The 25,499-nt window shown below is 38.6% G+C and overlaps 1 protein-coding gene across 2 annotated transcripts in view; it reads left to right on the forward strand.

The window, feature by feature from the left end:
* The window catches only part of TAF15 (TATA-box binding protein associated factor 15), a 38,116-nt gene that overhangs the window by 1,739 nt on the left and 10,878 nt on the right, over positions 1-25,499 (forward strand). The window contains exons 2-10 of one of the 2 annotated variants that reach the window (XM_032163006.2): positions 6,556-6,595; positions 8,820-8,868; positions 8,957-9,041; positions 9,125-9,230; positions 11,437-11,630; positions 12,815-12,935; positions 22,595-22,629; positions 23,264-23,296; positions 25,127-25,236. In XM_032163006.2, the coding sequence (XP_032018897.1) occupies positions 6,556-6,595; positions 8,820-8,868; positions 8,957-9,041; positions 9,125-9,230; positions 11,437-11,630; positions 12,815-12,935; positions 22,595-22,629; positions 23,264-23,296; positions 25,127-25,236 (773 nt within the window). The remainder of the gene's footprint in view (positions 1-6,555; positions 6,596-8,819; positions 8,869-8,956; positions 9,042-9,124; positions 9,231-11,436; positions 11,631-12,814; positions 12,936-22,594; positions 22,630-23,263; positions 23,297-25,126; positions 25,237-25,499) is intronic. The other variant, XM_032163007.2, reaches the window with a different exon arrangement.

Raw genomic sequence — 25,499 nt, forward strand, 5'->3', positions numbered from 1 at the left:
CTCATTAAAAACTTTTAGCCTGTCTTGATCTTTAACATAATTATTGATATAAAACAATGGCTTCTGTGGAAAGTTATAGTGGTTTGCTATTTGTAAAATACAGGCTTTTTCGTGTATCATATAAGCATATAAGCTGGCTTAATCATTAGTATTGATCTTCAAGTTACTAAGACACCAGATACTTGTTATTTTGTAGTTCGAGTTTTTTTTTTAAATACGAAATTGGTTTTTCGGTGTGTGAAAAGGACTACTTATTAGATGTTTGTTTTTAAATTAACATTCAATTAATTAAAGCTAGACTATATTTTTAGGCTTGGTATACTATTTATATGTTTTGTAATAAGTGTATAAAAATAATACCTTTGACTTTGTATAAAAATAATGCCTTTGACTTGTTCTTTGATGAATGTTTATTAAAATCCCCCAAAACAACTAATGCCATTAATAATTTTAGTTAAGTCCTTTAAACATTCCAGACTACACATGTAAATTTAATATATCAAATTGACTCAACCACTCCAAAAAACCTAATAAAATATAAGCACTTAAGTAATCAATAAATCAAAATTGTAGAAATTATAAGTCAGAGTCTAACATTCAGTTACTGTTTACAAATGTGAATTAGCTAACACCTTACGAATTCAGATCGGTTACACACATAAAAATTACAAAGTCAAGATAACTTCTTATTCTGGCAGTGTAGCAGACCACGATTAACTTGAAAATCTATTTACAAAGATTTAAAAAAATGCAAAAACTAAGAAAGGACAAACCCCCAGTGCCAAAAATGAAGTAGGAGCCAGCATGGTAGGCAAAGAGCTAACTTGCCAGCTACCCTGGAGAGGAAGGCATACACCTTTTTTAGAGACCTGGGTTTTATTGCTCAAGTAACTGTGTAGGGACCAGAGATAAAACGTACGGACCATTAACGCCAGGTAATGAGAACTGAGACTCTTAACATAAATTCTAGACTTATGTGTTACGGAGTTAAAGGACTGTACGTTCTGTGAAGGAATGAACTGGAAAAAACCATAGTACCAACATAAGAGATGACAAGGTAGCATGGACATTTAGGCTCTAGGAAACTTTAAGACAAATTAACGTAAAAATGGTTACTGGGCTGGTAATACCCTTGGTGTTTCTGTTAAAAACATGAAAAACGGCTGGGCGTGGTGGCTTACGCCTGTAATCCCAGCACTTTGGGAGGCCGAGGCGGGTGGATCACCTAAGGTCGGGAGTTCGAGATGAGCCTGACCAACCTGGAGAAACCCCATCTCTACTAAAAATACAAAATTGGTCGGGTTGGGGTGGCGCATGCCTGTAATCTCAGCTACTCAGATGGCTGAGGCAGGAGAATCGCTTGAACCTGGGAGGCGGAGATTGTGGTGAGCCGAGATTGCGCCATTGCCCTCCAGCCTGGGCAACGAGAAACTCCATCTCAAAAACAAAAAACCTGAAAAACATTTTTGGAGGAAATTTCACGGTTTAGATCACAAGGAATTTCAGATATAGCAAGCCTTGCAAAAGATGTGTTCATAGTAAATTGCAGAGCTTTAGGAAACATTTCACCGAAATGAGAGTCAATGACAAATAGGATTAGAGCCTCTAACAGATTATCTGAGAGAATATTTTTATGTTTAAAATTGTTAAAATAAACCTAAAGGAAGGAATCAACCCTAAGATCAAGGTTGGCTGGGCGCGGTGGCTCATGCCTGTAATCCCAGTCTTTTGGGATCCTGAAGCAGGTGGATCACCTGAGGTCAGGAGTTCGAGACCAGCCTAGCGAACATGGCGAAACCCCGTCTCTACTAAAAATATAAAAATTGCCAGGCGAGGTGGCGGCAACCTGTAATCCCAGATCCTTGTGAGGCTGAGGCACCAGAATTGGTTGAAGCTGGGAGGCAGAGGTTGCAGTGAGCCGAGATTGAGCCACTGTACTCCAGCCTGGGCGACAGAGCAAGACTGTCTCAAAAAAAAAAAAAAAAGATCCAGATGTTAATAGAACAAGCCACATAGATTTGAAAAAGAATCAAGTAAAACGTTTAGAATTAATTAGGAAAAGTGAATTATTTGGAATAGCAGACCTAGCAGAAGAAAGAATTACAGATATGATGGATGTGATTTATCTTTCAGATGTGGAAGGTAGATGTGATCTTCCAGCATTCAATTCAGGGGGTTAAGATGTGAAAATGAAAGATTTCAGGCATGGTGGCTCATGCCTATAATACCAGCACTTTGAGAGGCTGAGGTGGGTAGAGAGTTTGAAAACAGCCTGAGCAACATGATGAAACTCCCATCTCTACAAAAAATACAAAAAAGATCAGCTGAATGTGGCGGTATGGATGTGTAATCCCAGCTACTCGGAAGGTTGAAGTGGGAGGATTGCTTGAGCCCAGGAAGTCGAGGCTACAGTGAGCTGTGATTGTGCTGCAGCACTCCAGCTTTGGCAACAGAGCGAGACCCTGTCCCCCCCCCCCCCCCCCCAAAAAAAAGATTAAGAAACATGGGAAATAGATTAAGAACTCCTGTCATACATCTAATAAGAGGTTGAGAAGGAGAAAATGGAGGAAGAGTCAATAGTTGATTTCCAAAGTAAATGAACATTTTGAATTGAACACGATTTAAACATGAAACAAATTCATACCTAGATACATTGATGTAAAAATGCAGGTTATAAAATACCAATAACCTACTAGAGAAAATAGGAAGCAGTGGTATGATTGATAACAGACTAATTAAATATTTTAAGAAGCTGGAAAATAATGAAATGATCCTTAAGAGTTTAGAGAGAAAGTAACCATTGACCTTGAATTTTCTTTTTTCTGTTTTGTTTTTTTTTTTTTTAAGAGTAGCTGGGACTGACAACAGGTGCACACTGCCTTACCCGGCTAATTTTTAAAATTTTTTGTAGAGATAGGGGCTTTCTGTGTTGCCCAGGCTGGTCTTGAACTCCTCAGCTCAAGCAATTTGCAAACACCAACCAAAAGGTGATTTTTTTCTTTGAGATGGAGTCTCGCTCTGTTGCCCAGGCTGGAGTGCAGTGGTGCAGTCTCGGCTCACTGCAAGCTCCGCCTCCCGGGTTCACGCCATTCTCCTGCTTCAGCCTCCCGAGTAGCTGGAACTACAGGTGCCCACCACCACGTCCGGCTAATTTTTTGTATTTTTAGTAGAGATGGGATTTCACCATGTTAGCCAGGATGGTCTCGATCTCCTGACCTCGTGATCCGCCCACCTCAGCCTCCCAAAGTGCTGGGATTACAAGCGTGAGCTACCGCACCCAGCTGATTTTTTTTTTTTTCAAGTTATGTTGCTAGCCAAAATAAAGTTCAGACATAATGTTAAAAGGAAATTCACCAGGAACATAGGCCTATACTTTTATGTGCCTAATAATAAATATAGAAAAGAGGCCAGGCTTGGTGGCTTACTGCCTGTAATCCCAGCACTTTGGGAGGCCGAGGCGGGCGGTTCACCTGAGGTCATGAGTTTGAGACTAGCCTGGTCAACATGGTGAAACTCCATCTCTATTAAAAATACAAAAACTAGCCGGGCGAAGTGGCGGGCACCTGTAATCTCAGCCACTCAGGAGGCTGAGGCGAGAGAGTTGTTTGAACCTGGGAACAGAGATTGCAGTAAGTCAAAATCGTGTCACTGCACTCCATCCTGGGTGATAGAGCGAGACTCTGTCTCAAAAAAAAAAAAAAAAAAGTGTGTGTGTATATATATATAACCTAAATGACAATTACAAGAATTTGACAAGTGTATAGTTATATGGGAAGTTAAAAAAAATACCTCTTTGTGTAATTAATAGATCAGGCAAACAGTAAGAATATGACCAAACATTAGTAAGACTAGACCAAACATTAGTAAAATATGAGTGATACAACTAATGAGCATAATGTTATAGACTGATAGAATTCACTTGAAATCTAGAAAATACATAATTATTTTCAGGCACACAGGGGACATGTGCCAAGGGGGAAAAGCAAAACAGGAAATCCGAGCAAATACCAAGAATAATAAAATAACTTTTCTGGCTGCAGTGGAATATTAGGAAAAAACACAAAGAGAATCAAAACTATATACACTTGGAAATTCAAAAGCACTTTAAATTTAAATCCGTAGGTCCAGACACAAAGCACAAGTGTCAAATAATCACAATGAACAGTTGTTTAGGATCTATAAACTCATTTCCTCTGATGAATATAAAACATCTGCACTTTATCACTCAAGGATTTATACTAAGAGCCAGATTTACTAGTCAGTATGCTTATTTCTATATCATCTTGGAGTTTTTAAGCTAGCCAGCTAAAGAAGTTAATTTATAATTTCAGAGGGCTGAAATGACTGGGTTAAGATTAAGGGCCTTACTGTTAGATTTGAGATAGGGTTACAGGACCTATGTGCTATACCCTACTAAAATTTTGCCTGAATCTAAAGAAAATGCGCTGCGATTATATACTTTGTCACTGGGAGAACCTACATCCATGCTTCAGGATATAGTTTAACCTAAAGCTTCATGCATCCATAAATATCTTGTTTTACTCATTGTTTTCCCCCTCATAACCCTTTTCATCCTTTGATTTGGGAAAATCTGATTTCCTGTCATTTCATAGAGGCATCTAATCTCTTAATGAATGGTCTAATTAGATTGTGTGTTCTTTTCCGATTTTTCTTATTTGGTTGTTAGCTACAACTCTAGCTATCTTCTCATGGGCCTGGCAGTGATGTGTAATTTTTTCTTTTTCAGCTAGTTTTATGCCCTCCATATTCATAGAAGTAGTAGTTTGTGTCAAGATTTCATTTAATATTCTTTTTTTTCTCTTGAGACAGAGTCTCGTTCTGTCGCTAAAGCTGGAGTGCAGTGGTGCAATCATGTCTCACTGCAGCCTCGACCTCCTGGGCTCAAGCAGTACTCCTGTCTTGGCCACCCAAAATGCTGGGATTACAGGGATGAGCCACTACACCTGGCCTTTATTTACTATTCTTAAAATTAAGCATTAAACAAAATCTTGTTCGGTCTAATTGGAGAGCTTTACTGCAGAAAAGTGGCAAATTTGGTATCACCCACTTATATTCGGTGGCAATATTTTCATATTGTAGCGTTATATAAATTGGATGAAAAAGTTTGTTACAGGGACATATTGTATAATTAAATTTTTAAAAGAGAAAGTTACTGAGACCCTATCTCTAAAAATTAAAAATAGCTGGGCGTGGTGCTGCACACCAGTAGTCCCAGCTACGCGGGAGGCTGAGGCAGGAGAATGACCCAAGTCTAGGAGTGAGCTGTGATGGTGCCACTGCACTCCAGCATGGGTGACAGGAAGAGTTCATCTCTTAAAAAGAAGAAAGAAAAAATTCATTAGGTTTTGGTGGGTTTTAGAACGATTTGACAACAGTGATTTTTGTTTCAAATTGAGTGAGGTTGGGCCTGATGGTCAACAGTTTGCGACTTAGAGCCATTTTTTGCAGTTGCAAAAGTGTTTTCGTAAAAACTGCTCTTATGCATCACATACTTAGGTCATTCATTTGACTCTGAGTAAAGCCTAAAGGATAGATAAATAGAACCTCTTCAGTAATTTTTGATATGATTGACATTTTAAAGTATTGAGAAAAGCTCATAGTTCAAATTCTTTATTTATTTTTTATATGTTACCACCCCCACTTTTTTTTTTTTTTTTTTTTGAGAAGTGTCATTCAGTCATCCAGGCTTGAGTGCAGTGGCACAATCACAGCTCACTGCAGCCTTGACCGCCCCTGGATCAGGTGATCCACCTCAGCCTCTCGAGTAGCTGGGATTACAGGCACATGCCACCATGCCCAGCTAATTTTTGTATTTTTTGTAGAGATGGGGTTTCGCCATGTTGGCCGGGCTGATCTCAAGCCATCCTTCTGCCTCAGCCTCCCAAAGTGCTGGGATTGTGTGAGCCACCATTCCCGGTCCCTTGGTAGTTTTTTTAATTGCTAAATTGAAGCTACAAGCAGGTATTGCTGACTTGCTGTGCCAATTGGCTGAATCCCTGAAAGCTTGGTAAAATCAGAATAGAGCAACTAACTTAGCTGCTTTTTTTTTGTTTTTTAGCAAGTCTTTGGAAATATTTTTGTTGGTGCTGACAGCCAAAGCAGTCCAATACAGAGGAATGATGTATATCTTGGGGTGGTAAGGATGTACAAGTAGATGTAATTCTGGGGATGTCATAGTGCATGTCTTTCCCCTTTTTGGACCTGATTAGTTTTAACAGATGTCTTTTTGTATATAATAATATTGCTTAAGCGCTTGAGTCTGTTTAAAGAATGGATTTTCACTGATTTACATTTGTTCACTGGGTTCTTGTGACCCTCAGCACCCATGTAGAATAGTAGTTTGCAAATATGTGGTTATTGTAAAATAAATACTATTTGTACAAATTTCTTGTTTCATAGTGTTTAACTTGAGGGAGTTTTTCTTTCTGCAGTTCTTTACATTTTCTTACCACATTTCTTCTATATGAGCTAAAGTCAGCCTTTGAAGGAAGCGTAATTTTAAATAAGATTTAAAATTCTTTTTATGTGTTCTAGATTCTGGAAGTTACGGTCAGTCTGGGGGTGAGCAGCAAAGGTAAAGTATACATACATTTTGATAATATGAAAGGGTAGAACTGAGGTGAATTTTGTCAAGTTCTTCTCTTGAGACTTGATGCTGGATGTCATAAGTTAAATATTAGCTTGTCACAGAGTGAAGAGAGTCAGTGTAAATAGGTGCTGTAAGACATTTATTCCCTATTTTTCTTTGTGTTTTGAGACAGAGTCTTGCTGTGTTGCTCAGGCTGGAGTGCAGTGGCTGTTCATAGGCAAATCATAGTGTACTACAGCCTTAAATTCCTGGGCTTAAGCAATCCTCCTGCTTCAGTCTCCCGAGTAACTGTAATCTCCACTACAGACATGTGCCACTGTACTGGGCTTCTTCCTTTTCTTTTTTTTTTGAGACTGAGTCTCACTCTTGCTGGAGTGCAGTGGCGCGATCTCGGGTCACTGCAAGCTCTGCCTACCGGGTTCACGCCATTCTCTGCCCTCAGCCTCTCGAGTAGCCGGGACTATAGGCACCCGCCAACACGCCCGGCTAATTTTTTGTATTTTTAGTAGGGATGGCATTTCACCATGTTAGCCAGGATGGTCTCGATCTCCTGACCTCGTGATCTGCCCGCCTCGGCCTCCCAAAGTGCTGGGATTACAGGCGTGAGCCACCGCACCCGACCTCTTCGTTTTCTTAAATGTTTGCATCAGTGAATATACCTCCTAGAGATTAAAACAAATCTCCTTGGTATTGTAAAGTTTATGTTTTATTTAGGAAATCTCTTAGAAGAAACAATTATTAAAGAAATTTAATGCCAGACACTGTCCCAGTACTTTGGGAGGCCAAGATGGAAGGATTGCTTGAGGCCAGGAATTAGAAACCAGCTTCGGTAATATAGTGAGACCTTGTCTCTAAAAAAAATTTTTTTTAATTATCCAGACATGGTGGTGTGTATCTGTAGTCCTAGACACTTGGGAGGCTGAGGTGGGAGGATCACTTGAGCCCAAGAGTTCAAGGTTGTTATAGTGAGTTACGACCATGCCACTGCACTCCAGCCTGGGTGACAGAGCGAGACCCTGTCTCAAAACAAAACAAAACATTTTTTTAAGCAATTGAACTCAACAGTTTTTTTAGAAAAAGCATTTTATGATGGTATATAATATGCTAATGTGTTTTTTCAGAGCACATTTTTTTAAATACCATAAAAAATATTAAGCGTTTTTTTAGTGTGCTTACCGTGCTCACAATAAAAAGAAAGTTCTATTTTTTTGTGAATGTATATATGCAAAAATACAGCCTTCAACTTATAAATGTTTTGCAGCTCAGTGTAAGATATTCAGAATAGCACCTCAGATATCTTATCAAATTTTAAGCTTCCTGAAAAACAAAACTGATTTGACTTTTTTGATCTTGTAAGATAGTGCTAACTTCCTAGTAGGTATCTAGCAAAATGTTTATTTGGTGAAATATATTTTCAAAAGTTAAGGAATCTTGTTAGTACTTGATACCTTTAAAATGATAAAAAAAAATTTTGCAAATGTTTTAGTTTTCTTTGGATATTAGAAAGTCATAGTATAGATTCAGAAAGTTTGTTTCTGACTCGTTAGAGCTTATATACTATAAAATTAAAATTCAAATCCCAGGAGGGTTCATTTATTTAGTCAACAAATATTTATTGAGCTATGTGCCAGGCCCTGCTACAACACTGAGGATACTGTATAATTTCATTCAATGACTGTACTCTGTGGATAAACATGCCTCTAATTATTGAGGCTTTTAAACTGGACTTCTAGTGCCTCCCTGTGCATCTTTTAGGAAGTTAAAGCCATTTAACTAAGGCAAATGGTAGGAAAAAATTAATCTTCAAGATGTGATTAAAGTGAGTAAGGTGTTCATTTTTTGTGTAGTCATCATTTTTGTGCTTCAGATATTTATTATAAGTCTTGCTATGTAGTTTTTATTCCCCCCACACCCAAGCATAATTCTCTTGGAATTTTCTAACTCTTACCAAGTTTTGTTTATTTCTGCGAGATTGTCAAAACAAAACTTTGGGTATTTGACATTCGGGAGATCTGGGAGTGACTTCATGTATTTCTTTAACGGTCTTTGGTCATCACCTTTCAATTTAGGCTCTAGAGACAGGGAGATTGATGATTTCTCAGCAAAGAAGCTTGTATTTGAGTTGAAAGTTGAAAATGAAGGCAAGGTCTTCATTTAAACTTTTAAATTTTTACACATTTCTTTCAAGTATTAAATTTTTCTTTTGCAGTTATTCCTATGGAAATCAAGGCAGCCAAGGCTATGGACAAGCATCACAAGTAGGTTGAAATATAAATTGTATTCTTCATAAGTAGTTATTTTTATTTTAAGTAGGTGATGAAACTTGAGTATTTACCTAAATTTCAGAGCTATTCTGGCTATGGGCAAACGACTGATTCCTCTTATGGACAGAACTACAGCGGTTACTCCAGTTATGGACAAAGTCAGTCAGGTTGGACTAGTTTGTTAAATTTGTTGTTTCAGAGATTGAAAAATCAGAGCCTTCACTAAATGATATACTCATCTAATCTTTAGGTTATTCACAGTCCTATGGTGGTTATGAGAATCAAAAGCAGAGCTCATATGGCCAGCAACCATATAATAACCAGGGACAGCAGCAAAACGTGGAATCATCAGGAAGGTAAGGAAATAGTAAAGTACTGAGATTGTTTTGGGCGGTGGAAATAACACTGATATTAAACAGATTTAACCAACAAAACCCTAGCTTTAAACTTTTTTTTTTTTTTTAAAGGAAATTTTAATGGAGCGTGGATTTTACAACTGTATATTATGGAGAATGTGGAAATAGCATTGTCATTTGATTCCTATGATGCATTTGTGAAATCATTGTTTAGCTATAAATTGATGTCCTTAAAAATGTTAGAAAATTTTGGACCTCTGCTTTGTCCCTGAGATTAAATAAAAACCTGCCTTTAGAATGAGACTTCTCAATATCTATTTTTAAATTTCCATTTTAGTTTTGAACCATTTGAATATATTACCTTTTCAGGGACAAAAATATTTTTTAAAAGGGTCAAAACTTACACATATATCGGATACCCTAAAATGTGTTTTATTTGTTGATAAATGTAGGTGAATATTTACTGATAAATTTCAGGTTTTATAAAGTTTTTTTACCTTTCAGATTTAAAGAGCTGATAATTAATTTTATGCTATTTACTTAATAATAGCAAGTTACTTTTTAAAAATTATGCTTTACATTCTGTGAAATGCTTTTGCATTCTCTAATGTAATTGATCTTCAGATACCACTATGAAATAGTGTCAGTAATTCCCATATTACAGAGGTAAAGAAATTATTTGGCCTATCAAGTGATATGGCTAAAAACTGAGGTCTCTAGTGTTTTCTCTCTGCAGTGAAGACATTTATTCTAAGTGAAAATTAAATAAAAGCATTGAGGAAAGATTTGTGAGGTCAAATTATCACCCTTATAGATGTGAGAGTGTTTTGAAAAGTAGAAAGTACAGTACAAATGTAGGGAATAATACCCAGAAGGCATACTACATTAAGAGAAATAACTCTTCAAGCCTTGTTGGTTAGTTTTAAGTTTAAGGAGAGTCCTTTTATAAATGATGTATTTTTGGAAGCATGACCTATAAATATAGTCTGAAAAGAAATGTTAAGTTTGATTTGACAACCATTTTAAAGTGCTAGGGTTTGGACTGCGGTTGTGTTGTGCTTTCGATAGGGAGTTAGGGAACATACTGATCTTTTATTAGATTGTTCTGATCCTCTGGTGAAGAATAAAATGTAACTATTAAGTTATGAGATCTTTTCTGCCCCCCCCCAGCCCATTTTTATAATAAGTAAACCTACTGGAACTCAAATCCAATTAAATGTTGCCTTTTAACATTCCCACCCTGAGAGCATGTAATTAATACAGTAATATTGTTCTGAAGATACTTAGAATTTTCCTTTCGAATTGCTAGAATAAGCAGTCTCATTACCCGATAGAGTTTTTTTTCAGATAAAAAAATTGCGTTACAAAGCAAGTTCCTTTACTCTTTTTTAAAACGTACTATCACTGAAGATGTTTAGAAGACTGTACTGTAGGTTCTAAAGATAATTCTAAGAGAAAAGATCTAAAAATATTTTAAGAGATGACACTTGTTAAAATTAAGTGATATAGAGCCTTTCATTGTAACTATTAAAAGGACTCAGCTCTTGTGGCATGTTTATTAAAGAGTCAGACATATTACTGTACTTTGTAGCATCTTTTACTTTTTTTTTTTAATTCAAGGAGATAGGTCAGGCTCGGTGGGTCACGCCTGTAATCCCAGCACTTTGGGAGACCGAGACGGGTGGATCACGTGAGGTCAGGAGTTAGAGACCAGCCTGACCAACATGGAGAAACCCCGTCTCTACTAAAAATACAAAATTAGCCAGGCATGGTGGCACATGCCTGTAATCCCAGCTAGTCGGGAGGCTGAGGCAGGAGAATTGCTTGAACCCGGGAGGTGGAGGTTGCGGTGAGCCACTATCGTGCCATTGCACTGCAGCAGCCTGGGCAACAAGAGTGAAACTCTGTCTCAAAAAAAAAAAAAAAAAAGTTCAAGGAGATAGTAAAAAACCATAGTAATTTTTTGCTTTACTGCAGTTTTCAAAGATACATTTTTTTTTTCATAATGTGGCACCTCTTCAGCGTTGGCAGAATTGTCTTTCGCAGGGAATTCCAGGAGGCTGCAGATAACTAATTACCATGAGAAGGTAGTCATAAATATGGTTAATGTCTAACTGGTCAGGACTCTTAACATCAGTTTCAGTCAACTTGCTACAGCAAATGTAATCTTCCTATGAAGTCTCTTAAGTTCTCCATTTCTATTTAGCCAAGGTGGAAGAGCACCTTCCTATGACCAGCCAGACTATGGTCAACAAGATTCATATGACCAGCAGTCAGGCTATGATCAACATCAAGGCTCATATGATGAGCAGTCAAATTATGATCAGCAGCATGATTCCTATAATCAAAACCAGCAGTCCTATCATTCACAAAGGGATAATTACAGCCACCACACACAAGGTAAGATTTACTGACCTCTATTATTATTTTTCCCCCTCACAGAATTATTTGTATGAATTTCTGATTAAAAGAACCACAGAGGATTTCACCTGTTTGTAAAAATTTAGGGTAACCTTGAAGATATGTTCCCTCTCATGATAATCAAAACTAGTTTATCAGATTTCTACTTCTGAACTCGGAGACCCTCAAATGGTCATGACTTTTGATGGCTGATGACGTGAATTTCCTTTTTGTCTCAGTGAACTCTGATCCTTTGACAATACTGCTGGTACCAGTTCTTTTGGTGTTGGTGTTGTACTTGATTTGGGGTACTTATTTATGTACCTTTAAGGCCTAGTACATGGTTTGGTTCATAGTAAGTGCTCAGTCGAATAATTGTAAGTAAGTGCTTGTTGAATAATTGAATAGTAAATAGTAAGTGCTTGTTGAATAATTGAATGAATAAGTAAATGGGTAAAAGTGGAAGCACATTCACTAAATATCTTCTCTCAGTTTGAAGATTCAGTTATTCCTTGTCCATGCTCGATTTACATTTAAATGTTTCTGAAGTGAAGAAAGTAGTAACTTTCAGGATTGGGGGGCTGGGTGCGGTGGCTCACGCCTGTAATCCCAGCACTTTGGGAGGCCGAGGTGGGCAGATCACGAGGTCAGGAGATTGAGACCATCCTGGCTAACATGGTGAAACCCTGTCTCTACTAAAAATACAAAAAAAAAAAAAAAAAATCAGCCGGGCATGGTGGCGGGTGCCTGTAGTCCCACCTACTCGGGAGGCTGAGGCAGGAGAATGGCGTGAACCCAGGAGGCAGAGCTTGCAGTGAGCCGAGATCGCGTCACTGCACTCCAGCCTGGGCTACAGAGCGAGACTCTGTCTCAAAAAAAAAAAAAGATTGGGGTCGTGCTTTTCATCTAAGTTACTAAGGTTCTTGTAGCTAAGATTGTATTTTAACTCATACTGTTCCACATTACTGTTTTGCCATGTCACTTTAGCAGAATGGGATTTGACACAGATAGAATTCTCAAAAACATGTAATTCCAGATGATTTTATGATGACTTGCATTTGAGTTGTGTGCACCTGTGCCATTTTCTGTAAGGATATGTGTGGCCTAAAGAGCCATTTAACATTGTTATTTGAAGCTTTAGAAATGAGAGTGGTTATTTGTGTGTAATATTTTCTTTTTTGTAGATGACCGTCGTGATGTGAGTAGGTATGGAGAAGATAATAGAGGATATGGCGGGTCACAGGGAGGAGGTAGAGGGCGTGGGGGATATGACAAGGATGGAAGAGGTCCTATGACAGGATCAAGGTAAGTATGTAGATAAAGATGCCTACATTTCTTCTTCTTCCTCTTTTTTTTTTTTTTTTAGGTGTTACTTGGCTGGATCAATTCCAGCATCTAATTTAGTTAAGAGACTTAAAAAAGGGATTATATATTGGAGAAAAAGGCAGAAAGTAAAAGTGTATTTTCAGTCTTAAGATCTCACATAAATGACCTTAGAATTGGCTATGTTAGTAGTTTATGTGGTACATGTTAAACACCAGTAGAGAAACAACTATGGTTGTGATTAAATCACTTGACTTTCCTGCCAGAGTTAGAATCTTAACTCCTTTAAAAGACGTCTCTGGGAAATCCAGTGTTTGTATGTAAAAATAAAAGGTAAGTTAATTCTAGATTGAAGGGCAGAGGCTATTTCTTAATCTCGAATCTCCTTGGGAAGGGAAAGTATTAGGCAGTAATGGAGTAGAAAGGTGGGGATGGCAAATAAGAGAAATATTTAATGTAACAAAACTGTTTTGTCCCTCTTAAGTAAATAATTATTGGAATAATTAGTGTATCATCACATAGTAATGTGTATTTTGTCTTGACTAAGTTGTGTAAAGGAATGTCTTTTTAATTCAGCTTTTCTTCATGCTAGTGTTATCAGGTTTTGGTATTTATTTACTTACAGCGTATGTTATGAAGCTGGTTTTAAAATTGGTTTTAGATATATCTGCAAAGTTTACTACTTTGACTGTAAAAAAAAAAAAAAAGAAAAAGTAGTTGACATCTGTCCTCAGAAGAATTTTGCAGGTTGCATATTTGTGTGTAAATACACGGGCTAAAAGGTATTTATGTTCCTTGGGAATTGAAATGGTCAGTGGCCCGTTACTGAAACTTACAAGTCATATATCAGCACCATTTCATTCTTTTGCACCTTAGGGACCATCTATCCCGAGGTGACCTGAGAAACAACCAGTTGCCCACAGACTTATTTCTTCAAGTGAGCCAGGATTTGATTTCACTGCCTTGTATTTCTCTATTTTTAGTGTACAGTGCTTTGATTTTTTGGAAAAACTAAATTTTAAACTTATTTGAAAAATGTTATAAGACTTAGACATTAAGTCTGTTGATTGATAGCCAAAGTCAGTTTACCAAAGTAAAACAAATAAATTCTATGCTTCTTCATTGTCAAAGAGCAGTCTGCCATCATGTGGATATAAATGGACAATGTAAAGTGACATGGTGCTTACTCTCTACCTAGTAATAGCCTCCCTCCTATCCCAAACAAGATCACCAACAGGTATATTTAATTTACCAGTTAATATGTTTTGGATAATTGGCTGCCTTGAAATGCTATATGTTTTATAGTACATCATAGCTTTAGCTTTCTTCATAAGGAAATTAAAGTTAACATCCTAATCGATTATTAAACTATCACTGTGTCTAAGAATGGAGGAAGAAGATAGGGAATAGGTAGGGAAGTCATTATAAATATATTTTCACTGGCCGGGCATGGTGACCCATGCCTGTAATCCCAGCACTTTGGGAGGCCGAGGCGGGCGGATCACGAGGTCAGGAGATCAAGACCATCCTGGCTAACACAGTGAAACCCCTTCTCTACTAAAAATACAAAAAATTAGCCGGACGTGGTGGCAGGCGCCTGTAGTCGTAGTCCCAGCTACTCAGGAGGCTGAGGCAGGAGAATGGCGTGAACCCGGGAAGCGGAGCTTGCATTGAGCCGAGATCGTGCTGCTGCACTCCAGCCTGGGCGACAGAGCAAGACTCCGTCTCAAAAAAAAAAAAAATTTTTTTTTTAAATGTATTTTCATTTGTGACTCATCTTGTAACTAGAGGGTTGAAAGGACTTTGAATGATGCTCCTGACAAAGCAGGGAAGGAGTACCTTAACCAACCCTGGGGTCCAATTAAGTACCCTTGCAACATACTTCATATATTTTGTGGCCTAGATACTGACTTATAAACTAAGTTTTTTTATTTTCCTTGAATACCCCTTAATACGAAATCATATGCAGAAGTCCAGTACATAGTTGGTCAAAATGATGCTGATCTGGTTTCAGTGGGGGAAAGATCAGGTTGAGGAAGGGATCTGCAATCTTGCCTTATACTCTTATTTGTTGAGATGTTCGTGAAAGGCCTTTTTTAGAAATCCATATGGATGCCGATTACTCTCTATATTGAGTTGGCAAACTGTGTGAAAGGCCAGATAGTAAATGTTTTGGGTTTTGTAAACCGTATGGTTTCTGTTATAACTATTCATCTCTGCCCTTGGAGCACCAGAGCAGCCATAAATAATACGTAAATGAATAAACAGGGTTGTGTTCCTGTAAAGCTTCATTTATGGATACTGAAATTTGAAGTTCATTTAATTTTTTTTTTTTTTTTTTTTTTGAGATGGAGTCTCGCTCTGTTGCCCATGCTGTAGTGCAGTGGCACCATCTCAGCTTAATGCAACCTCCACGTCCCAGGTTCAAACAATTCTCCTGCCTCAGCCTCCTGAGTAGCTGGGACTACAGGCGTGTGCCACCACACCCGGCTAATTTTTTTTTCTTTTTTTTTTTTTTAGTAGAGATGGGGTTTCACCATGTTAGCCAGGATGGTCTTGATCTCCTGACCTCGTAATCTGCCCGCCTCGGCCTCCCAAGATTACAGGTGTGAGCCACCATGCCTGGCTGAAGTTCATATAATTTTTATGTGTCATAACATCTTTTTAAAGATGTGCTTTTTAGCTTATTTATTGGGATAAAATGTTTTGAATTTGAATATAAATGCCCTGTTTTAAGATTTTTTTCTTCCCACACAGTTTTGCATTTAAGTACCAAAATACCCAAACATTTTTCATTAGTCTTCATCAACACTCCCATTTGTGTTCTCAGTCATCTTAAAAATAGCAATTCTTGGCTGGGCACGGTGGCTCACACCTGTAATCCCAGCACTTTGGGAGGCCGAGGCGTCTCTACTAAAAATACAAAAAAATTAGTCGAGTGTGGTGGTGGGCGCCTGTAGTCCCAGCTACTGTGGAGGCTGAGGCAGGAGAATGGCATGAACCCAGGAGGCGGAGCTTGCAGTGAGCTGAGATCGGGCCACTGCACTCCAACCTGGGCAACAGAGCAAGACTCCATCTCAAAAAAAAAAAAATAGCAGTTCTTTTGGGGGTTGTTTGAAGAATATCTGGCATTAATTGGGTTTATATTAAAAGAAGGAGCATAGGCCGGGTATGGTGGCTCACGCCTGTAATCCCAGCACTTTGGAGGGCAAAGTGGGTGGATCACCTGAGATCAGGAGTTTGACATCAGCCTGACCAATAGGGTGAAACCCCATCTCTACTAAAAATACAAAAAATTAGCTGGACGTGATGGTGGGTGCCTATAATAATCCCAGCTACTCGGGAGGCTGAGGCAGGAGAATCACTTGACCTGGTAGTTGGTGGTTGCAGTGAGCTGAGATCACACCATTGCATTCCAGCCTGGGCAACAAGAGCAAAACTCCATCACAAAAAAAAAAAAAACAGAAAGCATAATTTGTGGATGAGGATTGGATATAAGGTAAAGGATGGGACATTCTTAGACTTACAGATGGTGTGATTGCCTGGCTAGAAGAATAATTCCGGTCAAAAAGAAGCCATCAGCTTTCCAAGTGTGAAAGAGAGATAAGTGAAGATTATAGGGACTACAGGAAACTTAATTTTTTTCTTTGAAAAAGCAATTGTGGCAAAAAAAAGACAGTTTCTTGCTGTCATCTAAAATTGACATGGACACCTTAGTGGACTAGAAGCTAAGAGCATAAATTCTCCCAGTGATTTTTAATTTTAGCATTGTGATTAACACCTTGTAAAATTACCAGAACTTAATAAATAATTGCTTTTTATTATTAGTATGCCATCAAATTTAGTAGCTGTTTCAGGCTTTAATGTGCCAAGCCTAAAATCCAGATTTTTGAGGATCTTCTCCCTCTTAAAAGAGTATTCAGTTAACTGCCGTAGAAATACACATGTATACAGGGGCACTGTATACATGGGTCTAAAAAATAAAAATACGCATACATTCTGGTGAGTCTAGCACAGCATTGCCCAATAGAAATACAATGGAGGTCACAAATGTGACCCATATAATTGTAAATTTTCTAATAGCCACATTAAAAAGAAAACAACACAAATAAACAAATGAGAAAATATATTCTATTTAACTCAATATATTCAAAATATTTCATCATGCAATCAATATAAAAAATTTCTTTTTGTTGGTCATGATGGCCTGTGCCTGTAATCCTAGCTACTTGTGAGGCTGAGGCAAGAGGATTGCTTGAGGCTAGGAGTTTGTGACTAGATGGGCAATCTAGTAAGATGTCATCTCTTAAAAACGAAAAAATTAGCTGGGCACTGTGGCACACGCCTGTAGTCCCAGCTACTTGGGAAGCTGAGGCAGGAGGCTTGCTTGAGCCCAGGAGTTCAAGGCTGCAGTGAGCTATGATTGTGCCTATGAATAGCCACTACACTCCAGTCTGGGCAATAGTGAGACTGTCAAATTCCATTCCCCCCCCCCCGCCCCATACCTCTTCAAATGTTTAAAACAACAACAAAAAAGGTAGTGTACATTCCTTTTTTCATACTAAAATTTAGAAATCCATTTTGTATTTTGCATTTAGAGCACATCTTAATTTAGACTAGCTACATTTCCAGTGCTCAACAGGCCATATGTGGGTAGTGGATACTGTATTGGACAGTGCAGCTCTAGAATGATAGATTCTTGGCCTCCTGAGATGTTAATAAATGCTGAATCCAGAAGGCCTTTTTACCATGCATGTAAGACATAGGAGGAAATGAAATGTAAATACAGCTGTTATTGAGAATAGTACTTAAATCCTGAGTCACTTAAATGTGGAATTAATGTTGGTCTTTTCCTCACACTCAGAAAATTGTATTCTGGATTTAGTAGTCTGAAAACTCAAGCACAGCATGGGTTTTTAAGTTAATCTTTCTCCATTTTTAGCTAAGTCCTTTCTCTCTAGTTAGTGAAATTTTCTAAGAATAGAGATTCCTGCATTGTCCTTTTACTTCTTGGCAGTTTTAGTCTGTAAATAGATATAGTTAGGTTTTTATTTTATTTTTATTATTATTTTTTAATTAAAAGATTTGGAGGCTGGGCGTGGTGGTCACGCCTATAATCCCAGCACTTTGGGAGGCCGAGACGGATAGATCATGAGGTCAGGAGATCGAGACCATCCTGGCTAACATGGTGAAACTCCATCTCTACTAAAAATACAAAAAATTAGCCAGGCGTGGTGGCAGGCGCTTGTAGTCCCAGCTACTCGGGAGGCTGAGGCAGGAGAATGGCGTGAACCCAGGAGGCGGAGGTTGCAGTGAGCCAAGATCATGCCACTGTACTCCAGCCTGTGAGACACAGTGAGACTCCGTCTCAAAGAAAAAAAAAAAAGATTTGGAGTAGAGATTCTGTCAAAGAACTTTTTCTTTCTTGAGAAGCATCTGAAATGGAATCTGTTGTCTCTTCTAAATATGTACTGCTGTAACATTGAAAGAACCCTCAGAGTATGCCTTCATGTGGTCTGCTCGTTGTGGTTTTGAACTTGGGGGAACTGTCTCTATGTTTGGGTCAAGAATATGCAGCTGGCCGGGCGCATTGGCTCACACCTGTAATCCCAGCACTTTGGGAGGCTGAGGCGGGAGGATCACCTGAGGTCAGGGCTTCAAAACCAGCCTGGCCAACATGGTGAAACCCCGTCTCTACTGAAAATACAAAAATTAGCTGGGCATGGTGGCAGGTGCCTGTAATCCCAGCTACTCAGGAGGCTGAGGCGAGGGAATTGCTTGAACCCGGGAGTTGGAGGTTGCAATGAGCCAAGATCACACCATTGCACTCCAGCTTGGGCAACAAGAGCGAAACTCTTGTCTCGAAAAAAAAAAAGGATGCAACTAGCTGGGGGCTGTGGCGCGTACCTGTACTTAGGAGGCTGAGATAGGAGGATCACTGATGCTCAGGAGTTCGTGACCAGACTAGGCAAAATAGCAAGACACCATCTCAAAAAAACAAAACAAAACAAAACCAGCTAGTTTTCTTATGCAGGGGGTACTCTGCCAATAAAGTTGAGTATGTTTATATTATGTCTCTGTTAAATATCTCTGCTACTTCAGGAATTCTTTATATGTAAATGTTTTCTGCTTTTTCTGGGAATTAAAGCAAATTTGTTGTGTCAACATCTTGACTCACAGATGTTCAAGTACCTTTGTGTCACAGATGTTCAAGTACCTTTGTGTCTTGATTTGCCGTAGCACATAGAAAAGGGACTTGTAACATTAATGCAGATTTGAAAGAAAGATTGTTAACTTCAGGCACATCTTCTGTTAATATCTAATATTACTACTTGAAGGTTATTTTCTGTATTTAATAAATTCCTAAAAAGGGATAATTTTCTAATAAGGAGAGAGAAAATGATTGAAACGTTTGAACTTGAAAGAAAGCTTTGCATAAAATTACACATCATCTAGATCAATGCCTAAACCAAATGTCTAGACGTTTTAGACTTAAATGTGCATATGAATTACTTGGGGGATCTTACTAAATGCAGATTCTTATTCAGTAGGTCTAGGGTGGGGCCTGAGATCCTGCTTTTCTCAGAACCTTCCAGGCTATGCTTACGCTTCTATTCCATCACGTTTTGAATAGTAAGGATACAGACCCTTATTTTGTTAAGGAGATTGAAGCTTATGGAGAACCACTGACATGTCCAAATTTTCAAGATCAATTAGTGATAATTAAGACTATACCCTGAGTCTCTTGGTTTGAAGACTAGTTCTTTTTCCAGTGTACTATGGTATTTCCAAATTTATGGCCATGTATTGAAATCTTCAGCTGCTTTATTTTCAAAGGAAATGCTCAGTAAAGATGATGTTCAAGGCCGGGCGCAGTGACTCATGCCTGTAATCCCAGCGCTTTGGGAGGCCGAGACGGGCGGATCACGAGGTCAGGAGATCGAGACCATCCTGGCTAACACGGTGAAACCCCATCTCTACTAAAAATACAAAAACAATTAGCTGGGCATGGTGGCAGGCGCCTATAGTCCCAGCCACTCGGGAGGCTGAGGCAGGAGAATGGCGTGAACCCAGGAGGCGGAGCTTGCAGTGAGCCAAGATCGCGCCACTGCACTCCAGCCTGGGCGACACAGCGAGACTGTCTCCAAAAAAAAAAAAATTAAAAAAAAAAAAAGATGGTGTTCAAATGTATTATATGGAGGAATAGGAAATCATAAACCTATTTAAATGTCATTTGTTTTGTATCCCTTTATTTTTGCCAGGGGTATGTCCTTTTTCTGTTGTTCAAAGTTATATTACTGGCCAGAATGGAAATTATAGGAACTAGCTATGTAAGAAATTGCATGTTTTCCATCCATTGTGGCCAGATTTGGTATTCCCTTAAGATGAGAACAAAGTAAGAGGCATTTCTTCTAGCACTTATTTGTGAATCCAGTGACCTCCAATTTTCCATTTTAAAAGTCATCTTTATCCTCGGAACTTTAACCTACTGGCATAAGAACATGGGCTTAAGTTCTTTTCTCAGTTTTTGGAGTTAAAAAACCTCTGAGAGGTTGGGCACGGTTGTTCATGCCTGTAATCCCAGCACTTTGGGAGGCTGAGGCGGGCGGATCACGAGGTCAGGAGATCGAGACCATCCTGGCTAACACAGTGAAACCCCGTCTCTACTAAAAATACAAAAAATCAGCCGGGCATGGTGGCACCTGTAGTCCCAGCTACTCGGGAGGCTGAGGCAGGAGAATGGCATGAACCCGGGAGGCAGAGCTTGCAGTGAGCCGAGATAGCGCCACTGCACTCCAGCCTGGGCAACAGAATAAGACTCCGTCTAAAAAAAAAAAAAAAACCTCTGAGATACCATGATTTCTATTAATAATATTTTCAGCAGTTTAATCTCAACTCTGTTGGCTTCCCTTTCTTAAAGAGTTAAGCAGTGATATACATGTCATTTAGAAGTATAGGGAGGGCTTTAGTACTGCCTGTTCTGAAGTAGGGGTCTTAGAAATTCAGTGGCAAACTGTATAGGAAGGGCCTGAGTTTCATATTGTCTATATTGCCTTGAAATAGCCTTAGTCTCCTGCTTAAAAAGGCATCCTGGAAATCATATAAAAAGTAACAAATTAAAATGCATGTGTCTGTACCTAAGGCAGTTGTAAGTGGAAACATTTTTACCTCACAGTGAAATAGAATGGATTTATTAAGAAGGGAGAATTTTTTCTCAGAGTGTTTTATCTCAGTGTGGCTCAGAAAAGCCATTTATAGGGTAGGGTAATCACTAGAGTTGAGGGTTCCTCCCCCCCACCCCCCTATAAGATAGGTATGCATAAAGCAGAGATTTCTAAGCAGTGAGAGACTTCAGTATTTTAGATTAGCTTCTTGGGTTATAGTAGAATAAGATCATTAGTAGTAGAAGATCTGATATCAGAAAACTTTTGAGTGTTTTTATTGCCATGTTAGCATATGAATCTTAAAGGATTACAGAATTCAGTTAAGAGAAACAAGCTTTTATTGGATGGGTATTTAAGGAGTTTCTTGATAAGAGAGACCTTAGATTTCTTACGTAAAGCCATGCTCACAAGGACCACTGTCCTTGTGATTGTAATTTGCCAGATGAAAGTCTGTGTCCTGGCGCGGTGGCTCATGCCTGTAATCCGAGCACTTTGGGAGGCTGAGGTGGGCAGATTATTTGAGGCCAGGAGCTGGAGATCAACTTAGCCAACATGGTGAAATCTCCACTAAAAACACAGAAATTACCTGGGTGTGGCGACACGTACCCGTAATCCCAGCTACTAGGGAGGCTAAGGCAGGAAAATCACTTGAACCTGGGAGGTGGAGGTTGCAGTGAGCCGAGATCCCACCACTGCACTTCAGCCTGGGTGACAGAGCGAGACTCTGTCTCAAAAAAAAAAGTTGTCCTGTTTGGAATATGTTGCTTTCTGTCTGTAATGTGCACTACTGATAGTGTACAGAGCATGTGGCAGCATGAACCTCCGTAGCTCTGATGTGAAGAGATGTAGTATAGTGGGTATGGAGTAGGAGGGCGGTTTTTAAGTGATGCTCTTTTTAGTCTTTTATAAGGGTTTTGAATGATTTGAAATTTTAAGACTGCATTTATTCAGTCTCACTTTTGTGTATATTTGTATTTCACTTTTAAAATTCATCTCATAAAATCCACTATTTGGTATCACAGCAGATCCTAATACTCAAATTTTTATCGTTTCCCGTTCTGCCATCAAAATCTTAACTTGCTTTGTATTCTTCTAGTCTTTTTTCTTTTTCCCATATTTAGAAAATACCCTTTTGGAAAAAATACTTGCTCTAGTTTAGTATTCTTCATGCTGTGCCTCCAGCTTTATGTTATGGTTTAATAGTATTCCTTTGGCTTGGGGTTGGGAAGATTTAAAAATAAGAGTATGTTAGATATGTAATAAGCTTGAAAAGACATCTTGTGGAAATAGATCCTTGGGAAAACACTTAGATGGAAACAACATTTAGAACTCTATGAAATGGAATTTACTGAAAACTTAGAGGTGCTACTGTTTTCCTAAGCACTCTACTTGTGACAGTTAAGTGTAGATTGAGCCCAGGGCTCAGCACATTAGAGACTTAAGGAAGAAATCATTTCTTCAATTTTTCCTCTGCAGTGGTGGTGACCGCGGTGGCTTCAAAAATTTTGGTGGTAAGTGCTGAGTATCCCAAAATGTTTCAGTGGAAATGCTATATAAATCTAAAAGCCACCAATATCCCGCAGATGTAGTCAAAAGTCCTTTCTTACTCTGTTGAGGCTGGTGTGTGTTGTGTGCTTTAAAAAAAATTTTATATATATATATATATATATATATACACATATATATATCAAAGTAAACAATTAAAAAGCCAAAGTTGATCTCAGAACAGTCCAATGGGTTTTCTACACAGTGAATTTGCATGAAAGAGTCTGTGGTGACCAATGAATGACACCTTCACTGGATTTTGACAATTCGTTTTTATAAAGGTAGCTGACATGGTGTTTTTAAATTATGAGGGTTGTCCAATCAGCCTTTACAACCAGAGCTTAACAAAAGTGATACTAGCATAATGCTAAAGTGGCAGGTGCTGTCTAGGACAAGTTAAAGGAAATGTTGACATTCATCTTGATTTCCTAAACTTTAAATAAAACATAATTTATATATTTACTTTGTAAATCTGTGATGGTTGACTTTCAAGGATTTTGGAAGTATTGACTTTTCATGCCTTGGTTTATTGCTTTTTTTTTGTTAATGATTTTAAATGAATTGCCTTAAATAGCTCTTTTTTCTTTTCTTTTCCCTTAGGTCACAGGGATTATGGACCCAGAACAGATGCTGGTAAGGTTTATGGTGGTTTGTCACTTTGCCATTAAGAAAATGTTAGTTTTCCATTTTTTTGATGGGAAAAGTGTGTGTTTGGAGGGCTTAGTACAGGAGGAAGATTTAATTTGATAGTGCTACCAGAACTGGGGAGCTTTATTTTTGTTTTTTGTTTTTTTTTGAGATGGAGTTTCACTCTTGTTGCCCAGGCTGGAGTGCAGTAGCGCAGTCTTTGCTCAGTGCAACCTCCAGCTGCCGGGTTCAAGCAGTTCTCCTGCGTCAGCCTCCCAAGTAGGTGGGACTACAGGTGTGCGCCACCATGCCCTGCTAATTTTTTGTGTTTTTAGTAGAAGCAGGATTTCACCATGCTGGCCAGGCTGGTCTCGAACTCCTGACCTCGAGATCCGCCTGTCTTGGCCTCCCACAGTGCTGGGAATACAGGTGTGAGCCACCACACCCGGCTGGGGAGCTTTATTTCTAAAGAAGTGTTAGAAAAATTCAGGAGTATTGATGGGACAGTTTGCTGGGGAAAATTGCTGTTTGTGCTTTCCCATATTCTTCCATGAAGAAATATTTGAATTTTTACTGCTAGTTAGCATTAATTATTTAAAATTATTGCAAATCAGATTAATGAAAGAATTTATATCATTGCGGAATTAGAAGTAGAAAAACTGTTTAAGAAAGAAAATCCGGCCGGGTGTGGTGGCTCACGCTTGTAATCCCAGCACTTTGGGAGGCCGAGGCGGGCGGATCACGAGGTCAGGAGATCGAGACCACGGTGAAACCCCGTCTCTACTAAAAATACACAAAAATTAGCCGGGCGTGGTGGCGGGCGCCTGTAGTCCCAGCTACTCGGAGAGGCTGAGGCAGGAGAATGGCGTGAACCCGGGAGGCGGAGCTTGCAGTGAGCCGAGATTGCGCCACTGCACTCCAGCCTGGGCGACAGAGCGAGACTCCATCTCAAAAAAAAAAAAAAAGAAAGAAAGAAAATCCTATGTTGGATTGGTAGTCTGCTTAAGTGTGCTGACTTAGTGAATTCAAGAAACCTGAATTCATACATGAGAGAATTGTCTTATTTTGGGTAGAGGTCACTAATTTTCTGTGGCTTTTTATTTAAATGAAATTCAAGGCTACAGATTTACCTGTGGGGCCTGTTGAAAGTTACAATTTAGAGGTTAAAAATCTATTTGAGCTAAAAGTTTGAAATCAGAACTTTTGTTTTTATTAAGATGCCAAAGTATTCTATATGGATGGCAATTTCTGAATTATCCCTTCATGGACTGAATTTTTATACATCTTTCTTACTTTGTTGTACTGATCCAAAAGTGTGCATGTAAGGTGACATGTACAAGGTGCCTCTGCACTCTGGTATATACAAAGCTTATTGCAATGAATGGGAAACCAGCAGTTCTGGTTTGTGGCTTGCTTAGAAGTTCAAAGTATCAGATTTGGAGAATTTTCTACTAGAGAATCTTAAAAATGTTTAACCATAAAGAATTAGAGTTCTCCAGAGAAAGAAATGCTAAACTAACTCCATCTCTTCATGACATTTAGCCCTATGTCTGAATCTGAAGAGTGAGGTTTGTAAGATCATCCTTAATTGGTATATAGGTATTTCACATAGTGTGGACTTGATCCACTTTACCTGAAATTTAGTTGTAAGAATTGATCAACCAAATAATTATTGTGAATACTTTGCATGTTTATGTAAGATTGTCTTATATTGGTCCTTTCCTTTTGGTCATAGAAACAATTGAATATTGGACAATAAATTATTGTCTTTGATTACTGAACAGAATGTCATAACCAAGGAATATGTAAAATTAACCATCACTTTTTTTCTCTTAGATTCAGAATCTGATAATTCAGATAACAACACAATCTTTGTGCAAGGACTTGGGGAGGGTGTGTCTACAGATCAAGTTGGGGAGTTCTTTAAACAAATAGGAATTATCAAGGTGAGTAAAAATAGTATATGTTGAAAATCTCATAATTAACGTTCTGATTACAATACATAGACTGTGTAGTAAGCCTGCATACTTCAATAAGCCTTGTCTCTTAAAATTTTGTGATGCACGTGCCCATTTATGTCTGTAGACCTTTGCTAAATTTGTTGAATATATGAAAATTTTATTCCTTGCTTGTGTTTATCTTTCCGCAGTCTACCTGTGCTTTAGCTTCCATCCTAGGACTCTAAAATTAGTCTCTGCTTAGTTCTTAT

This window comes from Hylobates moloch, unplaced genomic scaffold, assembly GCF_009828535.3.
Source record: "Hylobates moloch isolate HMO894 unplaced genomic scaffold, HMol_V3 SCAFFOLD_10, whole genome shotgun sequence".
Classification (NCBI taxonomy): Eukaryota; Metazoa; Chordata; class Mammalia; order Primates; family Hylobatidae; genus Hylobates; species Hylobates moloch.